The sequence below is a fragment of the Platalea leucorodia genome (assembly GCF_965183815.1).
Source record: "Platalea leucorodia genome assembly, chromosome: 14".
NCBI classification, from domain to species: domain Eukaryota; kingdom Metazoa; phylum Chordata; class Aves; order Pelecaniformes; family Threskiornithidae; genus Platalea; species Platalea leucorodia.
In genome coordinates this window covers 2,831,612-2,854,115 of record NC_138836.1, presented here as the reverse complement: position 1 = coordinate 2,854,115, position 22,504 = coordinate 2,831,612, and the positions used below count along the sequence as shown (strand labels likewise).

The 22,504-nt window shown below is 47.3% G+C and overlaps 1 protein-coding gene across 1 annotated transcript in view; it reads right to left on the bottom strand.

The window, feature by feature from the left end:
• Positions 1-22,504, bottom strand: part of CACNA1G (calcium voltage-gated channel subunit alpha1 G) — a gene marked incomplete at its 3' end in the record, with an annotated part of 148,389 nt that overhangs the window by 17,169 nt on the left and 108,716 nt on the right. The window contains exons 22-32 of the mRNA XM_082327130.1: positions 19,443-19,569; positions 15,997-16,122; positions 15,294-15,383; positions 14,509-14,701; positions 11,982-12,032; positions 5,965-6,116; positions 3,441-3,550; positions 2,249-2,382; positions 979-1,049; positions 627-705; positions 421-542 (exon numbers count right to left, since the gene is read on the bottom strand). Of these exons, the coding sequence (XP_082183256.1) occupies positions 421-542; positions 627-705; positions 979-1,049; positions 2,249-2,382; positions 3,441-3,550; positions 5,965-6,116; positions 11,982-12,032; positions 14,509-14,701; positions 15,294-15,383; positions 15,997-16,122; positions 19,443-19,569 (1,255 nt within the window). The remainder of the gene's footprint in view (positions 1-420; positions 543-626; positions 706-978; positions 1,050-2,248; positions 2,383-3,440; positions 3,551-5,964; positions 6,117-11,981; positions 12,033-14,508; positions 14,702-15,293; positions 15,384-15,996; positions 16,123-19,442; positions 19,570-22,504) is intronic.

Genomic DNA, 22,504 nt, shown 5'->3' with positions numbered 1-22,504 from the left:
GAGAGACTCTCTCTCAGGAACTTGGGTTTTCCCAGAAAAAAAACCACAAAGTAATACCAACAACAATAATAATAGTAACTGGAGACTTTTAAGGAAAAAATAAAACTGATGCATGTTACTGACCTGAACTCATGTTTTACTTGAGAGAGGAGTCCCTTTATTTTTTCCGGTTCTTTTTAAGTTGCTCTCTTAGGTTCAAAAAAGGGAATATATGGGGTATGCCAGGAGCCTGCAACCCTAGGCACCGCATTGCTGGGCGGAGGGAACAGCATTAGGGCCTTTGCCCAGGGCCCGAATGAAGAGACCAGCTCGCTGCAGGACGTGAGCGTCCTGGCTGAGCATCGTTACCGGTCTGGAGCAGAGTGGATGGCTTCTAATTAAGCAATTCTAGGCAATACTCATTTTCCGTGGGTCTCTTACCTTCATTATCCCATTCCAGTTGTCTCCTGTGGATACTCGGAAGAGAGTCAGAAAGGCCATCCCAAAGTTTCTGAAGGTGGCGTGCCGTCCCAGCCCCTCGCAGGGGTGCGTGTCGTCGCACTCTGCGGGACCAAGCACAGCCGTGAGAGCCCTGCTCGCGCGCCGCTCCCGCCCCTTCCACCGGCACGGGGCAGGGGAAGACTCACCAAGGTCTCCAAACAGCTCCACTCCAAGAGCTGCAAATATGAAAAACAACAACATGAAGAGAAGACCCAGATTCCCCACCTGGAAAGAGAAAAAGAAATGGGGGAAAAAAACACAAAAAAAGAACATTCATTGATTTTTTTGTTCCAGACCTGTTTCTTGCTGTATTCTTTAATCCAAAACTTAAATTGCTTCAGGGGAAAAATGACCTCAATGTGAGGACTGTATCTCAGACTGTGCTTCGGAAGGGAAATGTGATTCTCTAATGACAGTAAAGATAAAACGATTAGCATTCCTCTGCAATAGGAAATTAGCTCTGGGCCAGAGATCTGGTTTGATATGGCAGTGGGTTACCTGTGGCAGCGCTTGCATCACGGTGTCCAACAGGGCTCTCATCCCTACAGCCATCTTCAGCAACTTCAACACTGCGGAAAACACGTTCGTAATATGGTAACGGCAGCGTTAGCATGGAGGCACAAACTCAGTCTCTCTCCCAGGAGCCACAGATTATAGGAAGAGAAATGTGAAATCACGTCAAGTGTTCTCCATTAGCTGCTATAGTCCCTGGCCTTTTTGCATCGCTCCTGGTTGCTTGGATACTGTTAAAATCCTGTGAATAGCAGCAGCATCTATCCTGAGACTTGGGGAAAGTGTCATCGTTCTGCCTGGCTTTTCCTTTCCCCACTTTATCTGTGTTGGACCCATCTCCTTCTGCTTCTGGTTATCGTGAGCAGTTACTTTCCCAGCCCCGGGGCTACTTTCCCACTTCCATAGGCTACCCACTTTCATACATGATTCACTCACTGAGGAGCTGATTTACACATCTCTTCCAGAAGGCTGCATTTCCAATTGGAAAACGCATGTATTTTTAATTCTGAAAGGGATCCAATGCACGGGAAAAACACTTTTTTTCCCCCTTGAGACAAAGCATCATTTCATTTCTCCTCCAGTTCCTTCTTTGCTTAGATGAGGGCCGCAATCACAGCAATTATGCCTCAGAGCACAACACTGCCCTTCACGAGGGCCTGGGAGTACTTTATTAAGGGCCTGAGCACTCACTTTTTACGTCTTCATCATTTGGCCCTGAGATCTCCCTGTTCTGAAAAATCGGGCCCTGAAGAAGCTGGCTCCCAACTCAGGTAGGTGTCGTTACAAGTCTGAGGGGACAGATGGATGCAGAGTGACGAGGCATGCTTTGTCACCAAGTGGTGAGATGTAAAGTCCCACGGGAAATTAAATTTATTAGATGCTTGTCTTTTAAAGCCAACAAACTCAAGTTTGCGTTCTCTAATCCCCGTTAGAGACGACTTTGATTTGGCTGCCGTATTTTTTCCAGGTACGTCTCTGGCGGTTACAGCCACAGCTATTTCTCCTTTATTTTTAATTTTAAGTCCTCAGCCTTCAAGTCCTCTTAAGATAGAAACACATGGTCAGTTGGCTCAGCTTTTTGGCTCCTCGCAAGTATTTTCCCCCATTGTTCTTTTATTTGTTTACAGCCTGTTGATGCCAGAACTATCCCCATCGTGATGGGGATGTGCCCCAGAACCGTTTCCCAATGCTTAACTCTCTCCTGGAGGGGACCCTGCACCTCAAACACAAGTCAATTAGGCATTATTCGTCTCACCTCGAGCAATCCTGAGAACCCTCATGATTCGGATAATAGTGGGGTTAATTGGTAGCGAAGCGTTCACCTCAATCTCTTCCAAAGTGATGCCCATGATAGACAGCAGCACGATTGCCAGATCTAATTGGTTCCATCTGGAGACAACACAAAATGAAGTTTAACGTCTACTAAGAAGCTGGCAAGGGGAGGTAGCTTGTTTCACACGAATTCCAGTCATTTCAATGGTTCTAGCACTGAAATGAATCTGCAGCATTTTTCTGAGGGTATTATACAAAAGCAGTTATGTTATGAAATCATTATAACTAATGCATCTCATTAGAAAATCAGCCAATTCCAAAGATATTCTTGACTGAGGGGAAACAGAAACAAAAGCTGGGCAGTTTTCGACCCAGAGGCTGCAGACCTCAGGGGAGACGCTGCGGTACCTGTCCGGCCGCTTCTAGACACGACACTCGTGGACCTCAGCGTGAGATCTGCCCGAGAAAGAACCGGACCCCGTGTCCAGTCCTTGCACCAAAAATCCCGCTGGGCGAAGGAAAGACCGCAAGGATTCGTGCCAGGTCGGAGAGCGGCGTAATCCCAGCACGGACACCCGAAACGTGGGGAGAGGGGTGGAACCATCCCCCGGCTGCTGAAGGGGTCGTGTCGAGTCGTGCTCAGTGCCGGCACTCTTGGTATTAACATTGAAGGAGGCAAAAATGGGTGGAGAAAGAGTCACCAAGGATAAAAAATCTGTATTTGTGAGGTGAAAGAGTGAAAATCTAGAAAAAGAAGCAATTTCATCTGCTGCTCAGCATCTGCTTAAAAAGAGGTCCCTTTTCTCTTTCACTTCCACTCAGGACCAGATTCTTTCTCCTGGCATAAATTTTGTCACTTCACCAGGTCCTCTTGATTACATGGACACGCAATGGTGTGAGAAGAGAACCAGCCGCTCGGTGTGAGGCTCGCTCCTATTTTGTCCACCCCCAAGGGCCAAAGCGGTGCAATCACCCTCCTTGGCACGCACGATCCTTTCTCCAGCTCACATCCCAAGCGTCCACCGACCCTGGCTTCAATCAGTCACACCAAAAAGCGTTCACACGTGTCAGACTGACGTCACCGGGAAGAGCATCAGGGTCCAGGACACTGAATTTGGGCAGCTGTCTCCAGAAACCTGCTCCTGCCCCCGCAACCGCGATGGAGCTTTTGTTACCTGTCTTGGAAGAAGCGACGAAACCCAAAGGCGATAAGCTTGAAAACAGACTCCAGGACAAAGATAACGGTGAAGATGTAATTGCAAATCTTCAGGGCTTCGTCAAGAACCTGGGATGTGGACACAGGACCGAGGTTAGATGCTAGCTCTGCTGAGGGGCTTTGCTGCCTGCAAACCTGCCCTCTTCTTTCACCAGTTACTTATTTCCAAACTACAGAAAAAAGGCTCCAACCGTGGGGTCTCTCTGATGACAGATGTCCCAGGGAGAAGTCCCAGTCCTTCAGGGAGTGCCCAGACTGCATTTCTGCCTGCCCCCAGCCCAGCTGCTATAACTCACAGGAGGGGCTGACACAAACCCACGGCGCGACTCAAACCCCACGGCAGCAGCACAGCCCCGGCTGGGATCGCCTGGGCGAGTGGCGAGAGCTGCTGCATTTGCAGGTGTCAGCAGTGCAAAAACCCTCGTGCTCTCAGCAGAAAGCTGAATTTCATCCCACTTGCTTATTTGTGCAGCGCTGCAAGAGCCGTGGGCTGGCCCGGACTGTGCAAGCGCTGGCCAAACGGCTTCTTTGTGACAGCCTGTCATTTACTCCTCACCTTGAGCTTTTGGCAAGGAGCAGAAGAGAGGGATGGCATGCCAGCAGGAGCCGGTGCCTCGGGTTTTCCTCTGCCCACCCTTCCCTCTGCAGGTGTCACAGCCTGGCCATTAACTACAGGTGCCTCCTGGCCGGGACAGCTCCTGCACAGTCGGGCATTAAGCCACGTCCGAGATTAGTTCATCCCAAAAGTCCTGCTCGTGGAGGAGCGCTGTGGTAGCAGCATCCTGCGTGGCCTCTTAAATAACGTCCATCAAATGGGATGGTATTAACTGTGTCCAGAGCGCCGTTAGGGAATGTGGGAGATGGCAACAGAGCGCTCTCACACCAAAAACAAGATTTGCTGATCCCCGAGCAGGAGGAATCGCAGTAGAGGGAATTTAAGCCATGCACTCTGCCTTCGCGCTACAGTTCAGCTTCAAGCATCCACGGACAAAAACCACCTCACCTGCCCAAGAAGCACGAGCCCCGGTGCCAAAGGAAGCGTGGCTCCGAACGAGCCTACTGTCCCACTGCAGGGGACCTGGGCTCTGCCAGCAAACGAGCATATTTATTTGGCAAAAACAGATTCTGCCCAGCAGCTCTGTGCTCGAACCACCTCTACGCGCACCGCAGCCCCTCCTCTCTATGGGCAGCCGCGGCATCGCCGGCTGGGATCTCATCCACAGGGCATCCCAGGGTATCCCACCACCGACCCCTTTCAGCACCGACACGCCAAGCAATCGTCAGATTGGATGTGAAGCCCTCTGGTACATTCAGCGGTTTAAATATCTGCAGGATCTCAGCCACCAGTTACCCAGAGCAGAGTGATTTTGGGGCCCTGATTCAGCAGGGCTCTCAAGCATGTGCATGGCTCTAACAGAGCTGTCATCTCAGCACAGCCCAAGCTTGCAGTTATTACCCAGATGCTGCATACCAGAGGCTTAGAGACAAAATGTTATTTTCCTAAAGAAAATTAAAAACAAAAGCCTGCCCAACGTTTTTATAATACAAGAGAAAATGTAGCTGCAAAACGACTGCGGTAAGACGCATGCCCTAGAGCGATTCCAATACGGGCTCCTTAGCCAACAACCTTTTTCATCACCAAATGACTGAATCATGCAATGAGCCTTCCAGGGTATTTAAAGGTGACCTGAACAGAAAGAATAAATTGGGCTTGTGCCCTTTCACTTTTTGGCTTCTTTATGATAGGCTGGAGGATATTTTTCCCCTGGCTTGCATGTCTTAGTTGTTTGGGGTTTTTTACATTAAGTATTCAAGTCCTGTCTAGTCTTAAAGAATATTTCCTCCTATTGCGTGTTATATTTATTCATTCTGAAAGTGGCTAATAAAAATAAGTACAAGTTATATGGCAAAGGCAGCTATTTCCATTTCATTCTTACGCACAAGAGACCTGACATCCCAGGACAGGCTGTTTTTATTTTCAGAATATGACAAAGACCCAGGAACTTAGCACACTAATATATTAAAATGTATTTTAAGGACGAGCATGGAATCTAGGGCCTGTGAAAACTGGGCCCTATGGGACATTGGGGATTTAGGAGAAACTTTGCAAAAAGAAACATTTCACAAATTCTTCCATGCTTTTTCCTTTTTCTCCTTATTTTTGGTGGCAATCCTAAGTCAAATGGAAGATTTCAATGACGAGCTCATCTAGCAACCCAAACAAACCTGCTCCCATCCTTGTTTTCAAAGCAGTCCGTTTGCACTTAGCTAGAAGGGAGAGGTGCAACGGGATCCAGGTGCCAAAAGCCATGGTTCGAGCTGGAAGCCAGATGAAGGATGGGTACGCGCCACGGGGCGAAGGGCCAGGTCGGGCACGGTGAATGGGGGCCTAACAGCAAAACTGGCCTTAACTCTGCCCATCAGCACATCCCACCACGGCTGAGCGTGTCCCTCCCCGCTGTTCCCCCTCTCTGTCCCGGTACCTTTGGCTGCTGGTAGTGCTCCATGGCCATGGTGATCACGTTGAGGCCGATCACTCCGGTGATGAACAAATCCAGGTAGTGGCTGGTGCACATCTGGTGGATCAGGAGGCGGAAGCGGGAGTAATCCGAATAGTAGGGCTTACACTGTGCTTCTGCAGCGGGGAGGAGGATAGCGGAGAGGCACGTCAAGTCATTTCTCTGCGTCTTTCTGAAGGCAATGCACCCTCACTTTCCAACTCCAAAGATGATAAATTCTAGACCGATTACAGCAACATGCTGTCTTTTTTTTTTTTTTTTTTTCCTTTTTTCTTGCTGGCATGTTACCATTTTTAATACACAGCAGGGCTCCCGTCATCTTACATCCATTAAACATCTTCAGTGGGACATGCGCTATACTCAGCCTTATGGCATCAGGGATGAGGTGAGCTGGGACTATTGTGCTGCTAAAGAATGTTTTCCCTGTAGGGAAATTTAAATTAAATTTAAATTAAAAGGTCTTAAAAGCCCCCAAAGTATCCAAAAGCCCAATTAACGGTCAGATGTTAGGGACAGATTTTACTAACAATGGCTTAAAAATACAGGCCGTTGAGTTAGCGCTGGTCTTTGAAAGAGAAGTAATTCAGTCATATTATGTTCTTTGCAGGAAACGGTAGAGAGAACAAAATTCAACACTTTGGCTGTCAGAACCCTGAAAAATGGCCCATAAAAATACCAAGGAAAACTGATCAGTCAGCCTTAGCGATTACAAAATAATGATCCTCCATTTAGACAAGATTATCAAAGTACAGATTTCACTGTTCAACTCATTCTCGTGTTCGGCTGCCTCAGGGATGACACACGCTCTTTAGACCCCGAATGTTCCTAGAGATAAACTCATTTACTCACCTAATCTCTAATGAGGAAATGCCAAGGCTGAGTATATAATTCAGGACAATTTTCAAGGAGGCATTATAATGCAGATTGAAGTGGAAAGGACTGTCTTGAATATGTCAGAGCATAATATTACTCTCATAATTAGATGATCAACTGGTTATGAAAATTATTGAGCTGTAAGAATTACATGGCTTGATATTTAGTGCTGCTGAGCAAATGTACAGTTTGATACATTATTCCGAGCAAAAAGTTGGGCAGAATGAAGCCACAAAGCACAGGTTTGGGTTGCCCTCAGGGAATACTAATTTTAGAAGACTAAATTTGGCCTGGAAATAGAATTCACTTTGTCAATAGCCAATGACATTGCAATCAAACCCATAGATTTAATGGTTTCACGTGCTCCGTGCTTCATAACAGGATCCTGACAAATCAGAGAAGTTTTGTTTTTTCCAGAGACAGACCTTTCCCTTACAGCCCAGGGACCAGAGAGACAAATCACTCAGCAGTTTTATTCTGTAGGGGTTTGGAACACCCAAAATTCTGCTTCAGTCTCATCAAATGAAAGGCAGTGTTGTTAATATTCACTCTCTGATCTGCAGTGTGCTTTAGGTGATCTGTACCTGAGTGCTAAAGCACGGTATCGATGAAGAGGTCTATAAAATGAATTTTCATGCTGAATCTATTGAGTGCTTACAAAAAAGCAGGCTGGTAGCTGCTGACTCACTCATAAGACTTTGTCAGATATCTCAGAATCTGCATAAATCTCCATAAAGTCAAGATATCTCGATCACATTATGCTAAATTATGAGTAGCAAATTAACTAAAATGTTTGAATACAATTAGGTTAGGAATAGGACCTATTTTTATGAACCAACTTATCATCTCAGAAAGAAACACCATTGTAATTGGATCACTTACTTCTTCTACATTTATGTATAATTCACATTCAAAAAGAAAAACGTCCATGTTTCTGCCTTTTCTTGCAGTGGATTTAGTTATGAATAATTACACTGGAATTCAAATTTTTCTGAGCTTTGATTGACAGGTAATTCCAAATCCTACAGAACAGCACCGACGCTGTTAGAACAGAGAGAGGATTTAGAGAGAGGTTGTAAAACGTCTCCTGTGCAGGGCTCCTGCACCTGGATCAGCCAGCGCACGGCCTTATCGGCAGGGCCGCCAATTGTTCCTGTAGCTGCCGAGGCTCTCGCCCTCCGCGTCCCCCCTCTCCCCAACGCCAAAGCTCCTTTTCGCCTTGCCCAGCACGTGCCCCCAGGTTTCCACAGCCAAACGTCTCTGGATGCTGCCGTTGCAGATGCACTTGCAGCCTTAGAAAATTACCGTTAGTAAACGTTTCATCCTCCCCCGTTAACTTTGTCAAGAGAGGATTTGTCAACCCTGTCCATGAATCATGCCACCGCTCGCCTCACCGCTCGCCGCATGCCGGCCATGCGTATTAGTGCAATACAGACGTTACCGTGAGATGAACCACGCAAGCTGGCATGCTGTCCGAGGACTATAGATAAACAGCTACTGTGTGAAGGTGGGCAGGGAACTTTCCGAACAGATAAACCATTGTCTCGCTATTGTATAAATACCATTTATTTAACCCGACCTGCGCAGTTCTGCAGAGAAGTTGGGTGTTGCTCATGTATAATCATCCAAGTGCAAAGCCCGTGCCCCCTGTCACACAGTATCATTTCTAATTATTGCAGTAAAGATCTAAACAATACCAACATCTTGGGAAATACAGACATCTGTTAAACTCCAGGTGGTGAACTTCACAACTAACACAACACCACATTACTGTACTGTTACAATACACTGTGTCAAGAACAACAAGAGCTCTGGGTTAGTCTTGGTTATTACTGGAAAGGTTAACTTGGCTTCCCGGCACACATGGCGTTAAGGAAAAGAGGAGGAGAGCAAATGAACAAAAGAATTGGCAGAATGAGAACGTGAGAAGATGGGGAAATACAGCAAAAGCCCACTACAGGACATCAGGCTGGTAAACAGGGTGTAAATCGAGCTGCTTCACCGTGGCTGGAGGCCAGGAGCGGGGGCGAGGGAGAAGTGGCTCAAGTTTAGATATTATTACACTGCAGAAAATCAGCTCAGACAGTGGAGCCTGAGCAATCTCCTCCTAACCCAGGTGGGAAGGAGATTTTGCAGCTGGTTGAGAGCTGGCCTGGGACAGTCCCGCTGCCCGTTCCTCCTGGGTGGTGGTGGTCTAAGGGGACCGCGCCGGCACGGGAAGCGGGTGCCTGGCATGGGGGGCACTCAGTTTTAATTTATCACTTTTACGGGCTCTCAACTCAAGTTGTTTCCCAAGCAGACATTCTGTACTCTTCTTGGCATCATCCTGCGGGATTATAATTGATCCCCTTGACGAGGGCTGGGAGGCAGAGCACGGCAGCCCCAGCCTGTGTCCTGGGGTAGCCAAACTCATCGCCGTCCTCTCCTGCCCGTTTGGAAAGGCAATGACCATTGCTGTTGCAGGAAAAACATTTCCCATTCCTAAGCCTGCTCCAACTTCTCCCTTCGGCGATCACAGCCCAGGTTTGGGGCGTTAAGCCCCGTGCCGCTGTTCGTCTGACAGCTCTAGGACGTGACCTGCGAAACGGCACCAGGGACCAGCAGAGCAGCGCTGGAGGCACCCCTGGTTTCGCTGGGCAGTGCCACTGCCAGCTCCCCGAGGGTCCCAGGGCTCGGCCGGTCTCTGCCGGTGCTGCCGGAGATGGGGCCGGGGCCGCTCTCTTCCCGTTAACTGCATTTTTTCAGGGGGAATTGGGCTGGGCACGCAGCTCCAAAATATCTCCGAATAGCGTCTGCCTCCGAATATAGCCCTGTCAAGAGAGAAATTGCCACTTTCCCCGAGGTGGCTTTCGAGCCAGAGGTGCGTGGGCACGGGAAATTGGAATTCACGAGAGTGGGACAATTCCATTACCGTCTCCTCCAGCTTCTTCCTTCTCCTATAATAAGGGAATTAACTACTTTGCAGGTCAGAGTATATCTGGAGGACAGCGGCAAACCAGTGAGCAATGAGCCCGTGACGCAGCTGGATTTACAAACTGTATTAAGAATATTATTAGGTTAAAAAGTAGTTTGCACTGAAGGAATTTTTTTTATTTAAACACAGCATTTTACTTGGCTTTTATTGTACTGAATGGATTTATTAAAAAAAAAAAAAAAGGCAAAATGGAAAATGATAAGTTATTTCCACTGAGAAGATTCCAGTTGTGATAGAATGTAGACTTGGAAAAAAAAAAAAAAAGGAAAAAATAAAATTATAATATCTCACTCAGCACCAGGCAGCAGCACGCACACACAATACTCCATCTTAGCTTCACAGAAAGAGAAAAGAAGCCCTCTGTAAGTGCAGAGATGCGTGGAAGCTTTGGGGTCACAACTCCAGATTTCTCGTTGAACCACAGGAGGTTCATCTACAGCACCCGGGACTGATCCCTTAATATCCCCAACAGTCAGGTTCAGAAATAAAACCTTTCTATTCCCTCGTGCCAAGTGCCTGAAGAGCCACATGGCACATTCACTACCACTGGATCCAAAGAAAAGGCAACAAAAGGAAACACAAAGCACAGACCTGACAATTGCACGCGTTTTAAAGGCAAACTCTAAGAGTCTTTCTGAGCCTGTGCGGGATAACGGAAGGGTTTAGAATGAGTTCAATGCCTTAAAAATAAAATAAAGTAAGACAGCGTGATGTAGCTCTGTAGGAGCAGGAGAGAAGTCACAAGCAAATAAAAAGAAGAAAAAATAAACAGGCCCCCAAACCCAGTGACAAGACCCCCCCTCGTGCCGCCCCTGGTTCGCGGGAGAGGACAGGAGGCCTACCAAGAAGAGCAAGAATGAAGGCAAAGAAATAAAAATATCAGGAATGGTAATGGGAAGGAGATTCAGGATTTATTAAAGCATGTTGTGATAACTTCCAACAAAGCCTTAGAAATATAAGGTAGGAACCTCGGTCGCCCCGAGTTATCCTCTGCAGGGAAAGCCGATAGCCCTCACCTTGCAATTTTTATTTAATCAAAACTCCCTGAAATATGTGAGGGATGGATGGAGCCCCGCTCCCATCTCAAGGAGTGGAAGCTTGTTCACAGGTGAGAGTTTTAATGGCACAATTTTCCTAGCATATTATTTTGTCAAAAATTACTGCTATATTTGTTTCTATGTTGGCGCCTCTTTAATTATTCAGGCTAATATTCTTAAGTTATGAATTAAACAAAACGCTTGCCAGATCAAAGCTTCTCCTAAAAATAAAAAGAGCAAGGGACAGATTTGCAGCCCTGAGCAGAGTCCTGGCAAGGGGGGGCGGGAAAGGGAGGCGCGAGCGAGCCCTGCTCGGGGTGGCCAGCTCAGACCCCCGCAGTGGGGTCCATCCCCAGCTGGTCCGTCCCCACTAGGACCTGGAAAGGCTTGGAGGTGGCATCTTTATTTCTTTTAATTCACAAGATGCCTCATGGGTCAAGCGACTCTCAATCAATACGAAGAATTTACAAGCTGGGCAGCACAACGGCTAAATCCCACGTCCATGCTGAGGGTTGGCGTGGGGCTGATCTCTCCGTTAAAGCGCTGAGGCTCTGCACTATACTGAATTTTACCCTGCTGAAAAAATACTGTGCCTCCCTGAAGCACAGCGTTTGTGGAGCAATGAGCAAGGGCTAGAGAAATACTGAAATAACCTCCCTAAGCGAGACCGCCTGCCTTCCAGAGACACTCCTGCAAATTATTCGGAGACTCCTAAGTTGGTGGTTAGAAAGCTAGAGTACACAATAAAGGACCCATTTCACAGTCCAGTCATTATTCTCTAAGAAAAAACAAAAACAAAAAAAAGGAGGAAAAAAAAAAAGCCATGAAAAGTCTGACAGTGTCTTAATGAAAACCAGAAAAAAAAAATACTGAAGAACATAACATGATCGAGGGGTAAATTAAGGGTTTGCAAGTGTCAGTCCTGAGCCAGGTCTGCAGACCTGCAGTTCAGAATGATATGCGTGTGCCATGAAGTAAGCAAACGAGCTTTGCACCACACACGAGGTTTAGTGGGATGCCTCACAGCAGCGGTGGCCAGCCGTTAGTGACACAGCACTGCCATTCAAGTGGGACGAGACGTGCCGACTTCCCAGTACCTTGCACTGCACTGGCTGAGCTCTCCATTAATACATCATCCAGCATTAGATCTAAAAGAACGAAACGGCATTAATGACCCGGCAGGACACACGGCAAGACTTCCCTTCCCCTTCAGAGGACCCTACAGCTCTCAGGCTCTCCATTGCCTCTACCGGGAACGTTTCCTTGCGGGATCCTCTCCTTGTGCCTCATGAAGGGTTGGGTCATTGTGAAAAAGGAAGGGCTCTTGTGCTTCTCCCACGTGCACAGGTGGAAGCCCAAGAGATCCCTGAGAACCCCCTCGCTTGACGATGATGAAGGAGAAGACACTTCTGAAGGATGGACTTTGTACCTATCCTGCTGGGCCAGCGCACCTTACAGCGACCATCCTGCATCTGCCTACACCTCACCGAGCTGGGGTCTCACGTGCTTTTCTGGTTTTCAGATGTCCAATCGGGTAAATGCATTTGAAGAGTCTACAATCAAAAATGACTCTGCAACCGGTTAGGTGTCTACGTCTGGCTATGTCTGACCTCCCTAGTTTGGCTTGGACGTGCCCAGCTGAAAGAAACCCCCATGCAGTTGCTGGCATAATCAAAGCCCTAGCCTTGGTATCATCTGCAAGTTCCCACCATGCAGAATGAAGTTAAGCAATGACATCTGTTGCCCCCGAGGGCAAAGCTGACATGGTCAATTAAAAGCAACGTTTCACTGAACGCGAATTGGGAAAACTGTTCTGAAGCGATTTGGAGGGCTTCGTACTTTGCTCTTGAAAGGTTTTTATGGCGATTGAATACTCAGCAATATTTGATCCTCGGTAAAATAGCTGTTTATTGCCTCTTTAATTAGGCATTTCATAGGACTGAATGAATAACTACATCTCCAAGGATGGTTTGTGATTCCTTCCTGCTGGGAAATTGCCCAGACTTACATCTTTTCTTCGTTGAGTTCCTTAGCATTATAAATAAGGTCATTAATAATAACTAAACATCTATTTTTCTTCTACAGAAATGTCTGCTTTCCAAAACTGCAACTTTAAATAGGGATCTTTCTATCCAGCCTTTAAAAACATTTTCTAACTCATCAGCCTGAAACTGTGTTTGGGAACTTGGACTGACCGAAAGAGCTTTCTAGGCATTTCCTTTATATAAAAAAAAACAAAAAAAAATTCTTTCCATCTGTATCCCACTTAACTGAGAACAGTCTAACGTGTCCTCCACCACTCTTGAGGGAAGCCTCCAGCTTTCCACTGGCCATCGGGGAAGCCAGGCTCTCGGGATAAACCAAAGTTTGATGTCCAAAGGCTGGTGTGATACCTCCTATTGGTTACAAAGCCTGTGAAGCTCATGGGACTTAAAGATGTGACCAAAGGAAAGCGCTGGGTAAGTGCGGAACAGAGAGAGGCTGAGACACCGTTGTGGTACGCGGTTGCACGATTAAGCCTGTCACAGCTATTAAACACCTCTTAGACTATTAAAAAATATAAAACAGACTTAATATTACCAGCTTTCGGAACAAGCGCCTGATCAGACAGCCTCTTAAACAGTACTGAAGTCTGTCAAAGATAGAGAAGAGATGTGAAAGGGGACACGGCGAGAGCAGCAGGCGGACTGACCGGGGAGGGAAAGCGTGAGGCCATGGACACGAAGGGCAACGGAGAAAGTTCAGTCAGAAGAGAGAGCATGCGAGAAGAAAAGTACCTCCGACCTGCGGCCTCTGGCTGACTTACTTCTTACTTATTCGACGAAATTAAAAGAAAAAAAAGACTAAAAGACAAACGTCAGGTTGGAGACTTTTAGCAGAGCGGAGGGCTAACCTCCTTTCACCTGTAAAGCCTTCTCTAGGCAGGGCTGCAAGCTTGCGCATCCAGTTTGGAGTTTGGTTCAATTTGCATCAGTGCTATGTCGTCTAGTTAGTTACTCTCCTCAACTGCTTTTTTTTTTTTTTCTAATCTGTATTTCTCAAGCAAATGCATTGATATGTTTCTCTAAGGAGTTTTTAAGCATTACTAGAATGCGATGGCTCCATTATTTTATTACACTCTTGAATAGCAGTGGTGTTACTGTGCCAATAAATAAACCTGCTTGATAAATGGGACAGGTAACATCACTGTGGCATTACAAGGCTGTAATAAACCAAATAGTGGATCCAGTTATCAGCAACAGTGCTCATGACTCAGAAGATTTATGGTGCCATCCGGCACTGCTGATCTTTGCAGTTGTCACTATTTGTGTAACACTGAGCTCTGCTATCCAAGAAGCTCCAGGTCTGATTATTATTATATTTTAATTTAAATTACCTCTAACGAAAAAGTCATTGCAAATCATGCAGCCATTAAAAAGGCTTCCATGGCTCCTTGCTCAGCCTAGGACGACACTACTTCCTTCATGCAAATTTTATAGCTGGACATGCTTTTGGGAGAAGAATGATCACCAGACGCGAGGCAGGGAGGGGAGGGAGGAGGGAGGAGGGGATCGTGTGGTCAAGGTCAAGCAGGACTCAGAAAGATGTGGAAAGACTACCGACCAGCCATCTGTTTCTCCTTACTCCTTCTCTTTTTCTCCAGCCGGCGAAGCCTCTTCTCCTCCCGCCTCTTGGCTTCTTCCTCCTCCTGGTGCTGCCGACACTTGTGGAAATTCTCCACCACCACCCCCACGAACATGTTGAGGACGAAGAAGGCCACGATCAGCAGGAAGGAGATGAAGTAGAGGAGCATCCACGGGTTGTAGTTCATGACTGGCTGCAAAGAGGAGGAAGGCAAATATCAACTGAACCTCAAAAAAAAAAAAAAAAAGAGGGAGCAAATTGATAGAGCTGCCCCATCCACAAAACCCGTGGGTGCCCCTTTGAGGCAGCTCGGTGCGCTCTGCTCTTCCTGAAAATTAGAGCCCTCTGAGACATTTTAACTGAATGCTCCCGAAACACAAAGCACGTTGAGGACAGAAGAGCCGCCTCTGTTCTGCCAGCAGCAGGACAGCACCATCCTTTGCAGCTATTGTAAGTCCCTCACTGAAAAACTGTACCTACACAAAGCACTTCTTTTCTCCTGAAATGTCCAAATTGCTTAAAGTCAAACCGTTCTTCGATAGCTGCAGTTCTCCTAACGCTAGTCACACCAGTCGTGTTGCAAAATCTGTAGGGAAAAGGCTAGGTCCCAATCCAGACTTCTCACTGGACTCCTTGTCGCGCCCCAGGCGTTGGGCTAAACGGCTCCCTCGATCCCAGCCCCACAACCCCATCTGGCTGCGGAAGCCAACAGGATTTTGCAAAACAAGAGCCAAAACGTGCGACCTTTGACAACCCGTTTCTGACAGCTCTGCTAGAGCACGTACCTGCTGGTCAACTCCCACAGCATCTAAGCCATCGTACATGATATCCACCCACCCGTCCTTGGAGGCCAGAACAAAGAGAGACATCAGGGCCTAGAAATACATGGAAAAAAAGTTAGACAGAGTTGCACTACAGCTCTTTTACCTGTAACATTTTACTCCTCTTCGCCCTTTCCTGTCTGGAGATTATCATTACCTGTCTGATAATAGGACACTTTGATGCCCAAAGTTTCTCCTGGCAGCAAAAACCTATCGATGTCAGCGCCCAGTTCAGCAATGAGTGCTAATTTGGAAACCACAAAGCCGAAGACAAAAGGAGTTTCATTTCCACCCTCCAGGTCTCTACTGCTCCCAACTAATTAGTCCTTACCATGCTGCTAAAATAAGGCTGTGTTGCAGAGGTGGTTGGAAGTGTCCGGCTCTATTAGACAAGCCCTTCTGCAAGATATATTTGGTTTGTTATGTAGCAGTGAAGCAATTAAGTACTCCACGAAGCCACATGTGCTTGTTCTGTTCCGAAAAGAAATGTATGCCTGCTTGGAAACACTACCTTTGGGATTTACAGAGACAGAATGCTGTGTATGTGAACTGAATATTTACTGCGACTGGTAGTGCCCTGTAAGAAAATCCCATGGGATAATAATGCACAGGTTTTAAGTCAAGGAAGGTAAAGGAGCAAAGAAGCAGATTACCATTCTATTAATACCTGGCCGAGATTATCAAAATTATACTTGTGCCGGACCCATTTGTAGCTTGCTTCTGTACAATCCGATTTATTTGTGATGTTTCTGGTGTCCTCCCCCTGGCAGACAAAAAACTTGCCTTTGAAAAGCTGCAAAACACGCAAAGAAGAGAGGAAAGGTAAGGGTTCGGTCCACAGGATTTCTCTGCAGATGATGGGCATTTCTCCTGGGGTATTCTGGACAGCCCACGCCGGCCAGAGAAGTTAAGGGAAATGGCCTCATTCGTGCTGGTTATTAAGCGCGAGCAGCCTGTACAATATGCACCTAACGAGCAAATGCATGATTTCACATCGTTTAGGACACCCACCTCGTGCATTAAGTTGCCTGGTTCAGTGATCTGAGGCTGGCCTAAAGGCCTTTCCTTGTGGGTCGCCAGCTCAAGTGTAGCCGTGGCTAATAGCCCAGACCAGCTAATGGCTTCTTGCCACACACGGAATCACTCCGGCGACTCCAGCCCGGTTAATGATGCTGGTTTCAAGAGTCACCGACAAATTAAATGTAATGGGGGCCCTCTGTCAGCAGAGAAAAGGTGGCACTGAAGAGGCACAGCGATGGACTAAGCTCTGCTCCTACAGATCACAAGGGGACGTGTCGGCGAGCAGCCGAGCTGCTGGAGTGACGTTGGGCTCTCGCTGAATCAAGACTGCTGTCAGTCCAGCTCCGGTCTCTGATCCTGAATGCTCTTCTCCAGCCGTCATTAGGCTCTGCAATCCGCGCAGGAGCCTCCGAAATTATTCCTTGTGCAGAGCTTAAGGAGTCAAGCCTGACTGGTGCTGGGTACCTGATCCTGAGCTTATTTCCTTTGGTGTAAGCCAGGAGAGACACAGCTCCTGGGGAGTCAGCTCCTGATTTACACCTGCACCAGGAACAGGAGCCTCCACGCGTTTAATTCTAGACCTGGTGCTTCCCGCACACGGAACAGAGAGTGGCAGGGGATGATTACTGCTTCAGACAGGGTGATTGATGCTAGCAGGATGGATGGTATCAAAGCCCGGGAGACATCCAACAAATCCGGTTTTATTTGCTGACAGAAGCTATTGACATTACTGTTTTGGGGGGAAATGGCAGCCTGCTCTCCAGGCTTCTTAAAACACCACCTGGGTATACAGAGAAAAGACGCTGACGGGTTTTGATCTGTTGTTCTAGACAAATATCAGTAGAAATAATAGCGAACAAGATAAACCCACGCGTTGCTCCATGGGTTTCCTTTGGAAATCAACAGCAGAAGGATGTTCTCTAGGCATGCAAAATTAATCCCCCCTCAATGCAGTCATAAAACTTCTGGATGCAAGAAGAGAAGTATTCCCTGATCTTTCCATGGAGAAACACTATCCGTGGGTAAGGCAGACTGGGGAGATATAGCCTTCACAGAGAAAAGTTTTAATTAAGCAGGAAGGTAAACAACTGTTTTTAATATATTGTCTATAAATATAACTTCTCCAGGAGCTGGACTGTAATGCCACTCAGATGGGAGCAGTAACCCAGCTACTGACGGGGTTTGGAACTACAAAGCCCCATTTGCAAAAATGCTGATCCCTGCCAGCGCTTCAGGTTTTAGCACTTCCAAAAGTGAAAGACCCAGTGATTCCTACCGTACTCATTCTAGCAATCTATTTCTTCTGTCTTATTAATGACTATTCACGTGTGGACAAGCTCTACAATAAAAACAGTCTTGCTAAGAGGAGACACTGTTAGAAACCTGGACGTCTGGATTTTAATAGCGTTAAAACCCTCTAGTTTGATCCCCAGTTTATATTTACATGTGAAAACCAACTGTAACTTTGAGAGATCATCTTTTTATAGGAAATAGCAATGGCCCTCATCTTACACCTAATTAGCCATAAATATTAACTGAGAATTTTGGATCCTGAATACAGGATCAGTCTTGCTTGTATCTACCACTTAAGCACATCAACAGTCACGACAATTTAACCTAAGACTGCAAGTCACCAGGGAAAGCAATCACAATTAGCAGGGAGGGAATTCAAAGAGCATACTGCAAGTTTTGGTGTTTGGCATCAATTTTGCCGAGTCTGAGTTTCATATTGTTTTACGGGATATGCTTAGTTTTATGAATCTGTTTAGTATAATGGATGGATGTTGTTGTACTCTAATGCTAAGCCAATCTAGGTGCTGAGATGGTTACGGATGGCATGATTTTATTCTCTGTTTATTTTCAATGCTGTATTTATTATTTAAACAGTATATTAGTATAAAATATTATATAAGACACCTTTTCAAAACAAAGCCGAACAGAGCTGCTTTCCAAAGCTGGCTGTGACAGATCAGACAAACTTCGGAAAGAAATAAGTGCTATGTCAGAATATTTATATGAAACAATCTCTTCTTCTCAGGTATTGAGAAACCAATTGCACTGGAAACTCTGCCACTTCTCCCCCGGGTTCCTGCGCTCCTGGGACCGAGGATGTTGCCAGCAGAGCTGGCAGGAGGCAGACTCAGAAATCTCTATTTCTGCATGCTTTCAGTTATACAAACTGGAAGAATCTGACTGAATCTCCAGGTCAAGGTCTCTCTGGAGTTTACAAACCAACAATTTCAGCTTTGAGAGCTTCTATTTTCCCATTGGTTTATACCTAGAAGAAAGGTGGAGGGGAGACGTCCCCATGTTATCTCCCAGATGCAACAGGAATGGGATCTAACAGTTTGCCTGAGCAGAATTTTTCTGGTGGTACATGTCATGCCTGGCCCGTCTGTGGTGCGGCCAGGGGAAGAAAGTGAAGAAACGGCTTGATTCATGTCCCGCTGCGGGCAGAGCAGAAGTCCTTGAGGTGGGGAAAGGATGAAGAAAGCCCATTCTGTGCCTTTGAGGGGGTCATCGTCTTGGCTTTCGTATCACTGCATGCAACAGGGAAGCTTCAAGAAAGTTCAACACATCAAGCGACACATAGCCCAGACTGGGCAGTCAGGAATCAATGTGTCTTGAGAGCGCTAGAAAGGCCGCGCTGTGCTGCTGGGGCGGGGGCCGAGAGCCGTGTCAGCCCTCGGGTCTGAGTCACGTCAGGCTGTTAGCTATGGCAAAGGTACAGATTCAAAACCAACACGCGTTTCCAGAGCTGGGCAGAAAACCTCGATGGAACCAGAGAGAGGCAAACCCAATCCTGCTAACTGACCCTAACCACTGCTCCTTCAGCTATGGCTAGGGATGCGTGTAGCTGGGCCACTCTTGTTAGGCTGTGATTGTTAATGGGTTTTTAATGGCTGACCAATAATGGGAAATCTGCTTCCTCCTCACTAGGAGCAAGGAGCGTTCCTCAAGGCGGCCAAACAGCCCATTGGTTCGGTTTCAGAAAGGCTCATAGCGTGCCCATTGGTACAGCTACCCAGACGTGGGGCTGTCTGGGGCTCGTTACGCTTTTGGGTTAGGTGCTGAGGCTTACAGGGGACTCACCTGAACTCCTAGGATCCCAAAGATTATGAAAAAGGCACAGCAGATGACCACGATATTCCCAATGGGCTTCAGAGATGACATGAGAGTCTCCACCACCAGCTTCAATCCTTGGGCTCGACTAATGACTCTGTAGGGGCAAGTAAGCACAAAAGCTATGTTAGTCCTGTTCTCACCCAGTTCTGCCTCCTACCAGGATAGAAGATGTGGAGAAAACAGCATTAGGGAATTTTTTTAGAATGGCAAATAAAAGTCATGGAAGAAGTAGTTCTGGAAGATTGACCTGTGAGATTATGGAGGTGTTTGAGTGAAAGGGGTCTCTGCCTACACATACAGCTTTGCATAAAAGAGAAGGAGGAGGAGGAGACCACGTACGAGGAGCCAGCCCAGAAAAGTCACTGGAGAAAGACCTAGGAAAGGAAGATATATAAGCTAGCTCCATATTTTTCAAAATTGGAATGCTGGTTTTAATCTAACCCACTACCTATTCTTGATCTGTTTGCTGATCAGCATCTTCTAGTTAGGATTCACTATAATATATTCAAGCCTTGGCATTTTACTTTTCCTATCGTTCGGTCCAGAGAGCTCTCTAGGTTTCCAGCCTTGATCACACCTTCCCTGGGATCCAGCCTCTTGGTCTGGGCCATCCACAAACACACACCTTTATACCTGTAGCCTGTCCAGGACGGCAAAGGCAGGGCCTCCCAGTGTCCATTCCTGCGTAGTTTTAGGCAAGGTTCTTGATTTCCCTGTCTCAGTCTGTGAGATGGAGCAGCCACTCTTACACAGCTGCCTGCAGATCTGTAGTGACCATAGAACGGTTTGGGTGGCAAGGGACCGTTAAAGGCCATCTAGTTCAACCCCCTGCAATGGGCAGGGCCATCTTCAACTACATCAGGTTGCTCAGAGCCCCGTGCAGCCTGACCTTGAATATTTCCAGGAACGGGGCATCTACAACCTCTCTGGGCAACCTGTTCCAGTGTTTCACCACCCTCACCATAAAAAAAAAACCCTGTACGTGTCCTTATAGTGCTGCTGCGTACCGAGACTTGAGCTACCCCTCAGTACTATCACGGTCTCCGCTTTTTACCCGCTGTACAACCGCAGCTACGGAACCAGTGGTGTCATCCAGGTGAAACTTCACCAGCAGGACCACAGGCATCTAACCTCATTTCTGTAGCTCCTCTCTGTCTGGTACTGCACAGAATTTCATAACGGAAGATTATTTCATACGGGAAGGTTGGGGACGAATAACGTAGATGTCATGACTGAAGCAGGTTAAAAAAAAAAAAAAAAAAAAAAAAAGAAGAAATGATACTATACTCTCAAGGACAATACTACAATGAAAGGACAGGGCTCGTGTGATTTAGAGAAGCCATCTTACCGTGCTGGGCAAGATGAATGAGGTATTCAGGCTTACAGACCTGGAGGTGGAGAGCTGGGGGACCGAGAAAGGCATCTGAAGAGGTTGCACGCCTCCCTCCTCCTGATGCCAACTGGAATTAAGCATTTCCCTAGCTCTGTAAATCAACTTGTACTGATGCCATAGAAACTGTGCTTTCCCAAGGCAGAAATAGCTGTCTGCCGTGTAAGTCGGAGGGAGGGAAGCGCCTGTGTGCTGCTGGGTACCGGCTGGTGACTCCTTTGAACGCTTGGCACTCCAAAGCGCCACAAACTTCCCCACCTTCTTGTTTCTGCCTGGTTCTCTCTTTTGCCATGGGAGTCCTCTCACCGCCTCTCCTGTTTCGCCCCAAGTCTGGCTGCGCCACCTGAAGCACCGCTCGGAGTTGTGTGGCCTGGAGAGCATCCAAGTTCTCCTCCTCTCTCCCCCCTCCCAGCTATGGTGCTCCCAGCAGAGGTCCCCACGGCCACAACCACACGCCCGACACGCGTGGCCTTCGCTGGGACCCCAGCCAAGCCTGCGCCAACGCTCTCCTGCCCCAGAGCCGACGGGTTTAGCAAACTGCAGAGCTCAGTGCACAGGCACCACGTCTTTCAAAAATTGTTGGCTTTAAATAGTATCCTGAAAAGCTAAAAATTATTTCCCTTTTTTCTGGTTAAATATTTACTCAAAATGTCAAGGGTAACTCATCAATTATCATTTTAAAAAAGAAACAGATGGTGGTATTTTTATCCACTCCCTTACCAGTGAAACACAAAAGGCAGATGCTGCTTTTCCTCACGCTGGGTGTCCCTTCCAGGTAGCTGCTGTGGCTCCCTATTTTGGCCACCTCGGCTTTCCTGATGCTCAGATCTGGGTTATTTTAGGGAACGAGCAAGGGGGTGAGATGGCTCGGGGGCAGGAGGTTACTCAAGGCTGAGATGCCCCAGGGGATAGTGTGGACCCCACGCAGCCATGGCAGCGTGAAGACTGGCTGGTGTGGGCTACCAAAACTGCCCACGGGCATTAGCCCAGGCTGAGGTCCTCGCTGGGTCAGCTACGCTGCTGGTGTCACGTTGTGCCTGCACCGATGCCGAGAGCTGAGGCCAGCTACCGGAGGAGGCTGGACGGCAGGTTAGCGTGCCCGACACGATGAGCTGGTTACTCCAGCCTAGCGGGCAGAGTCCACAGGGCGAGGGCTCTTCCCGCTCTATCCGAGTGCACAAAGCAAGCAGCGGGCCAGACAGTTTAAGGCTGAATTGCTCTTCTGGATCCTCGGATGGCCTGAAGACCTCGCCATCCCTCACCTATGACCCTCACACAGTCCTGGGTGAAACAGTACCACTGCCAAACTACAGATGGGAAACTGAGGCATGGGAGCACCGCAAGCCATGTTCTTAGAGGTATGCAGGCACCTCATTTCCAATGATTTTGATGGAAGTTAGGTACTTTGGTGCCTTTAGGGATCCTGACTTAGGTATTTTGCCCACTGTCACACAGGATGGAACCAAAGGCAGGTCTAAATTGAAGGCCTGTGGTCTAAACTTCTGGAGCATCCTTAAATTTGGGGGGAACAATGAAGAAATTTAGTCTCCAGAGCCTAAAGTTGATAATTTTCTCCAACACTTATTAAGAAAGCCTAGTCTAGAAATAATAAAGTGATTTCCCTTGTGAGATACTATTG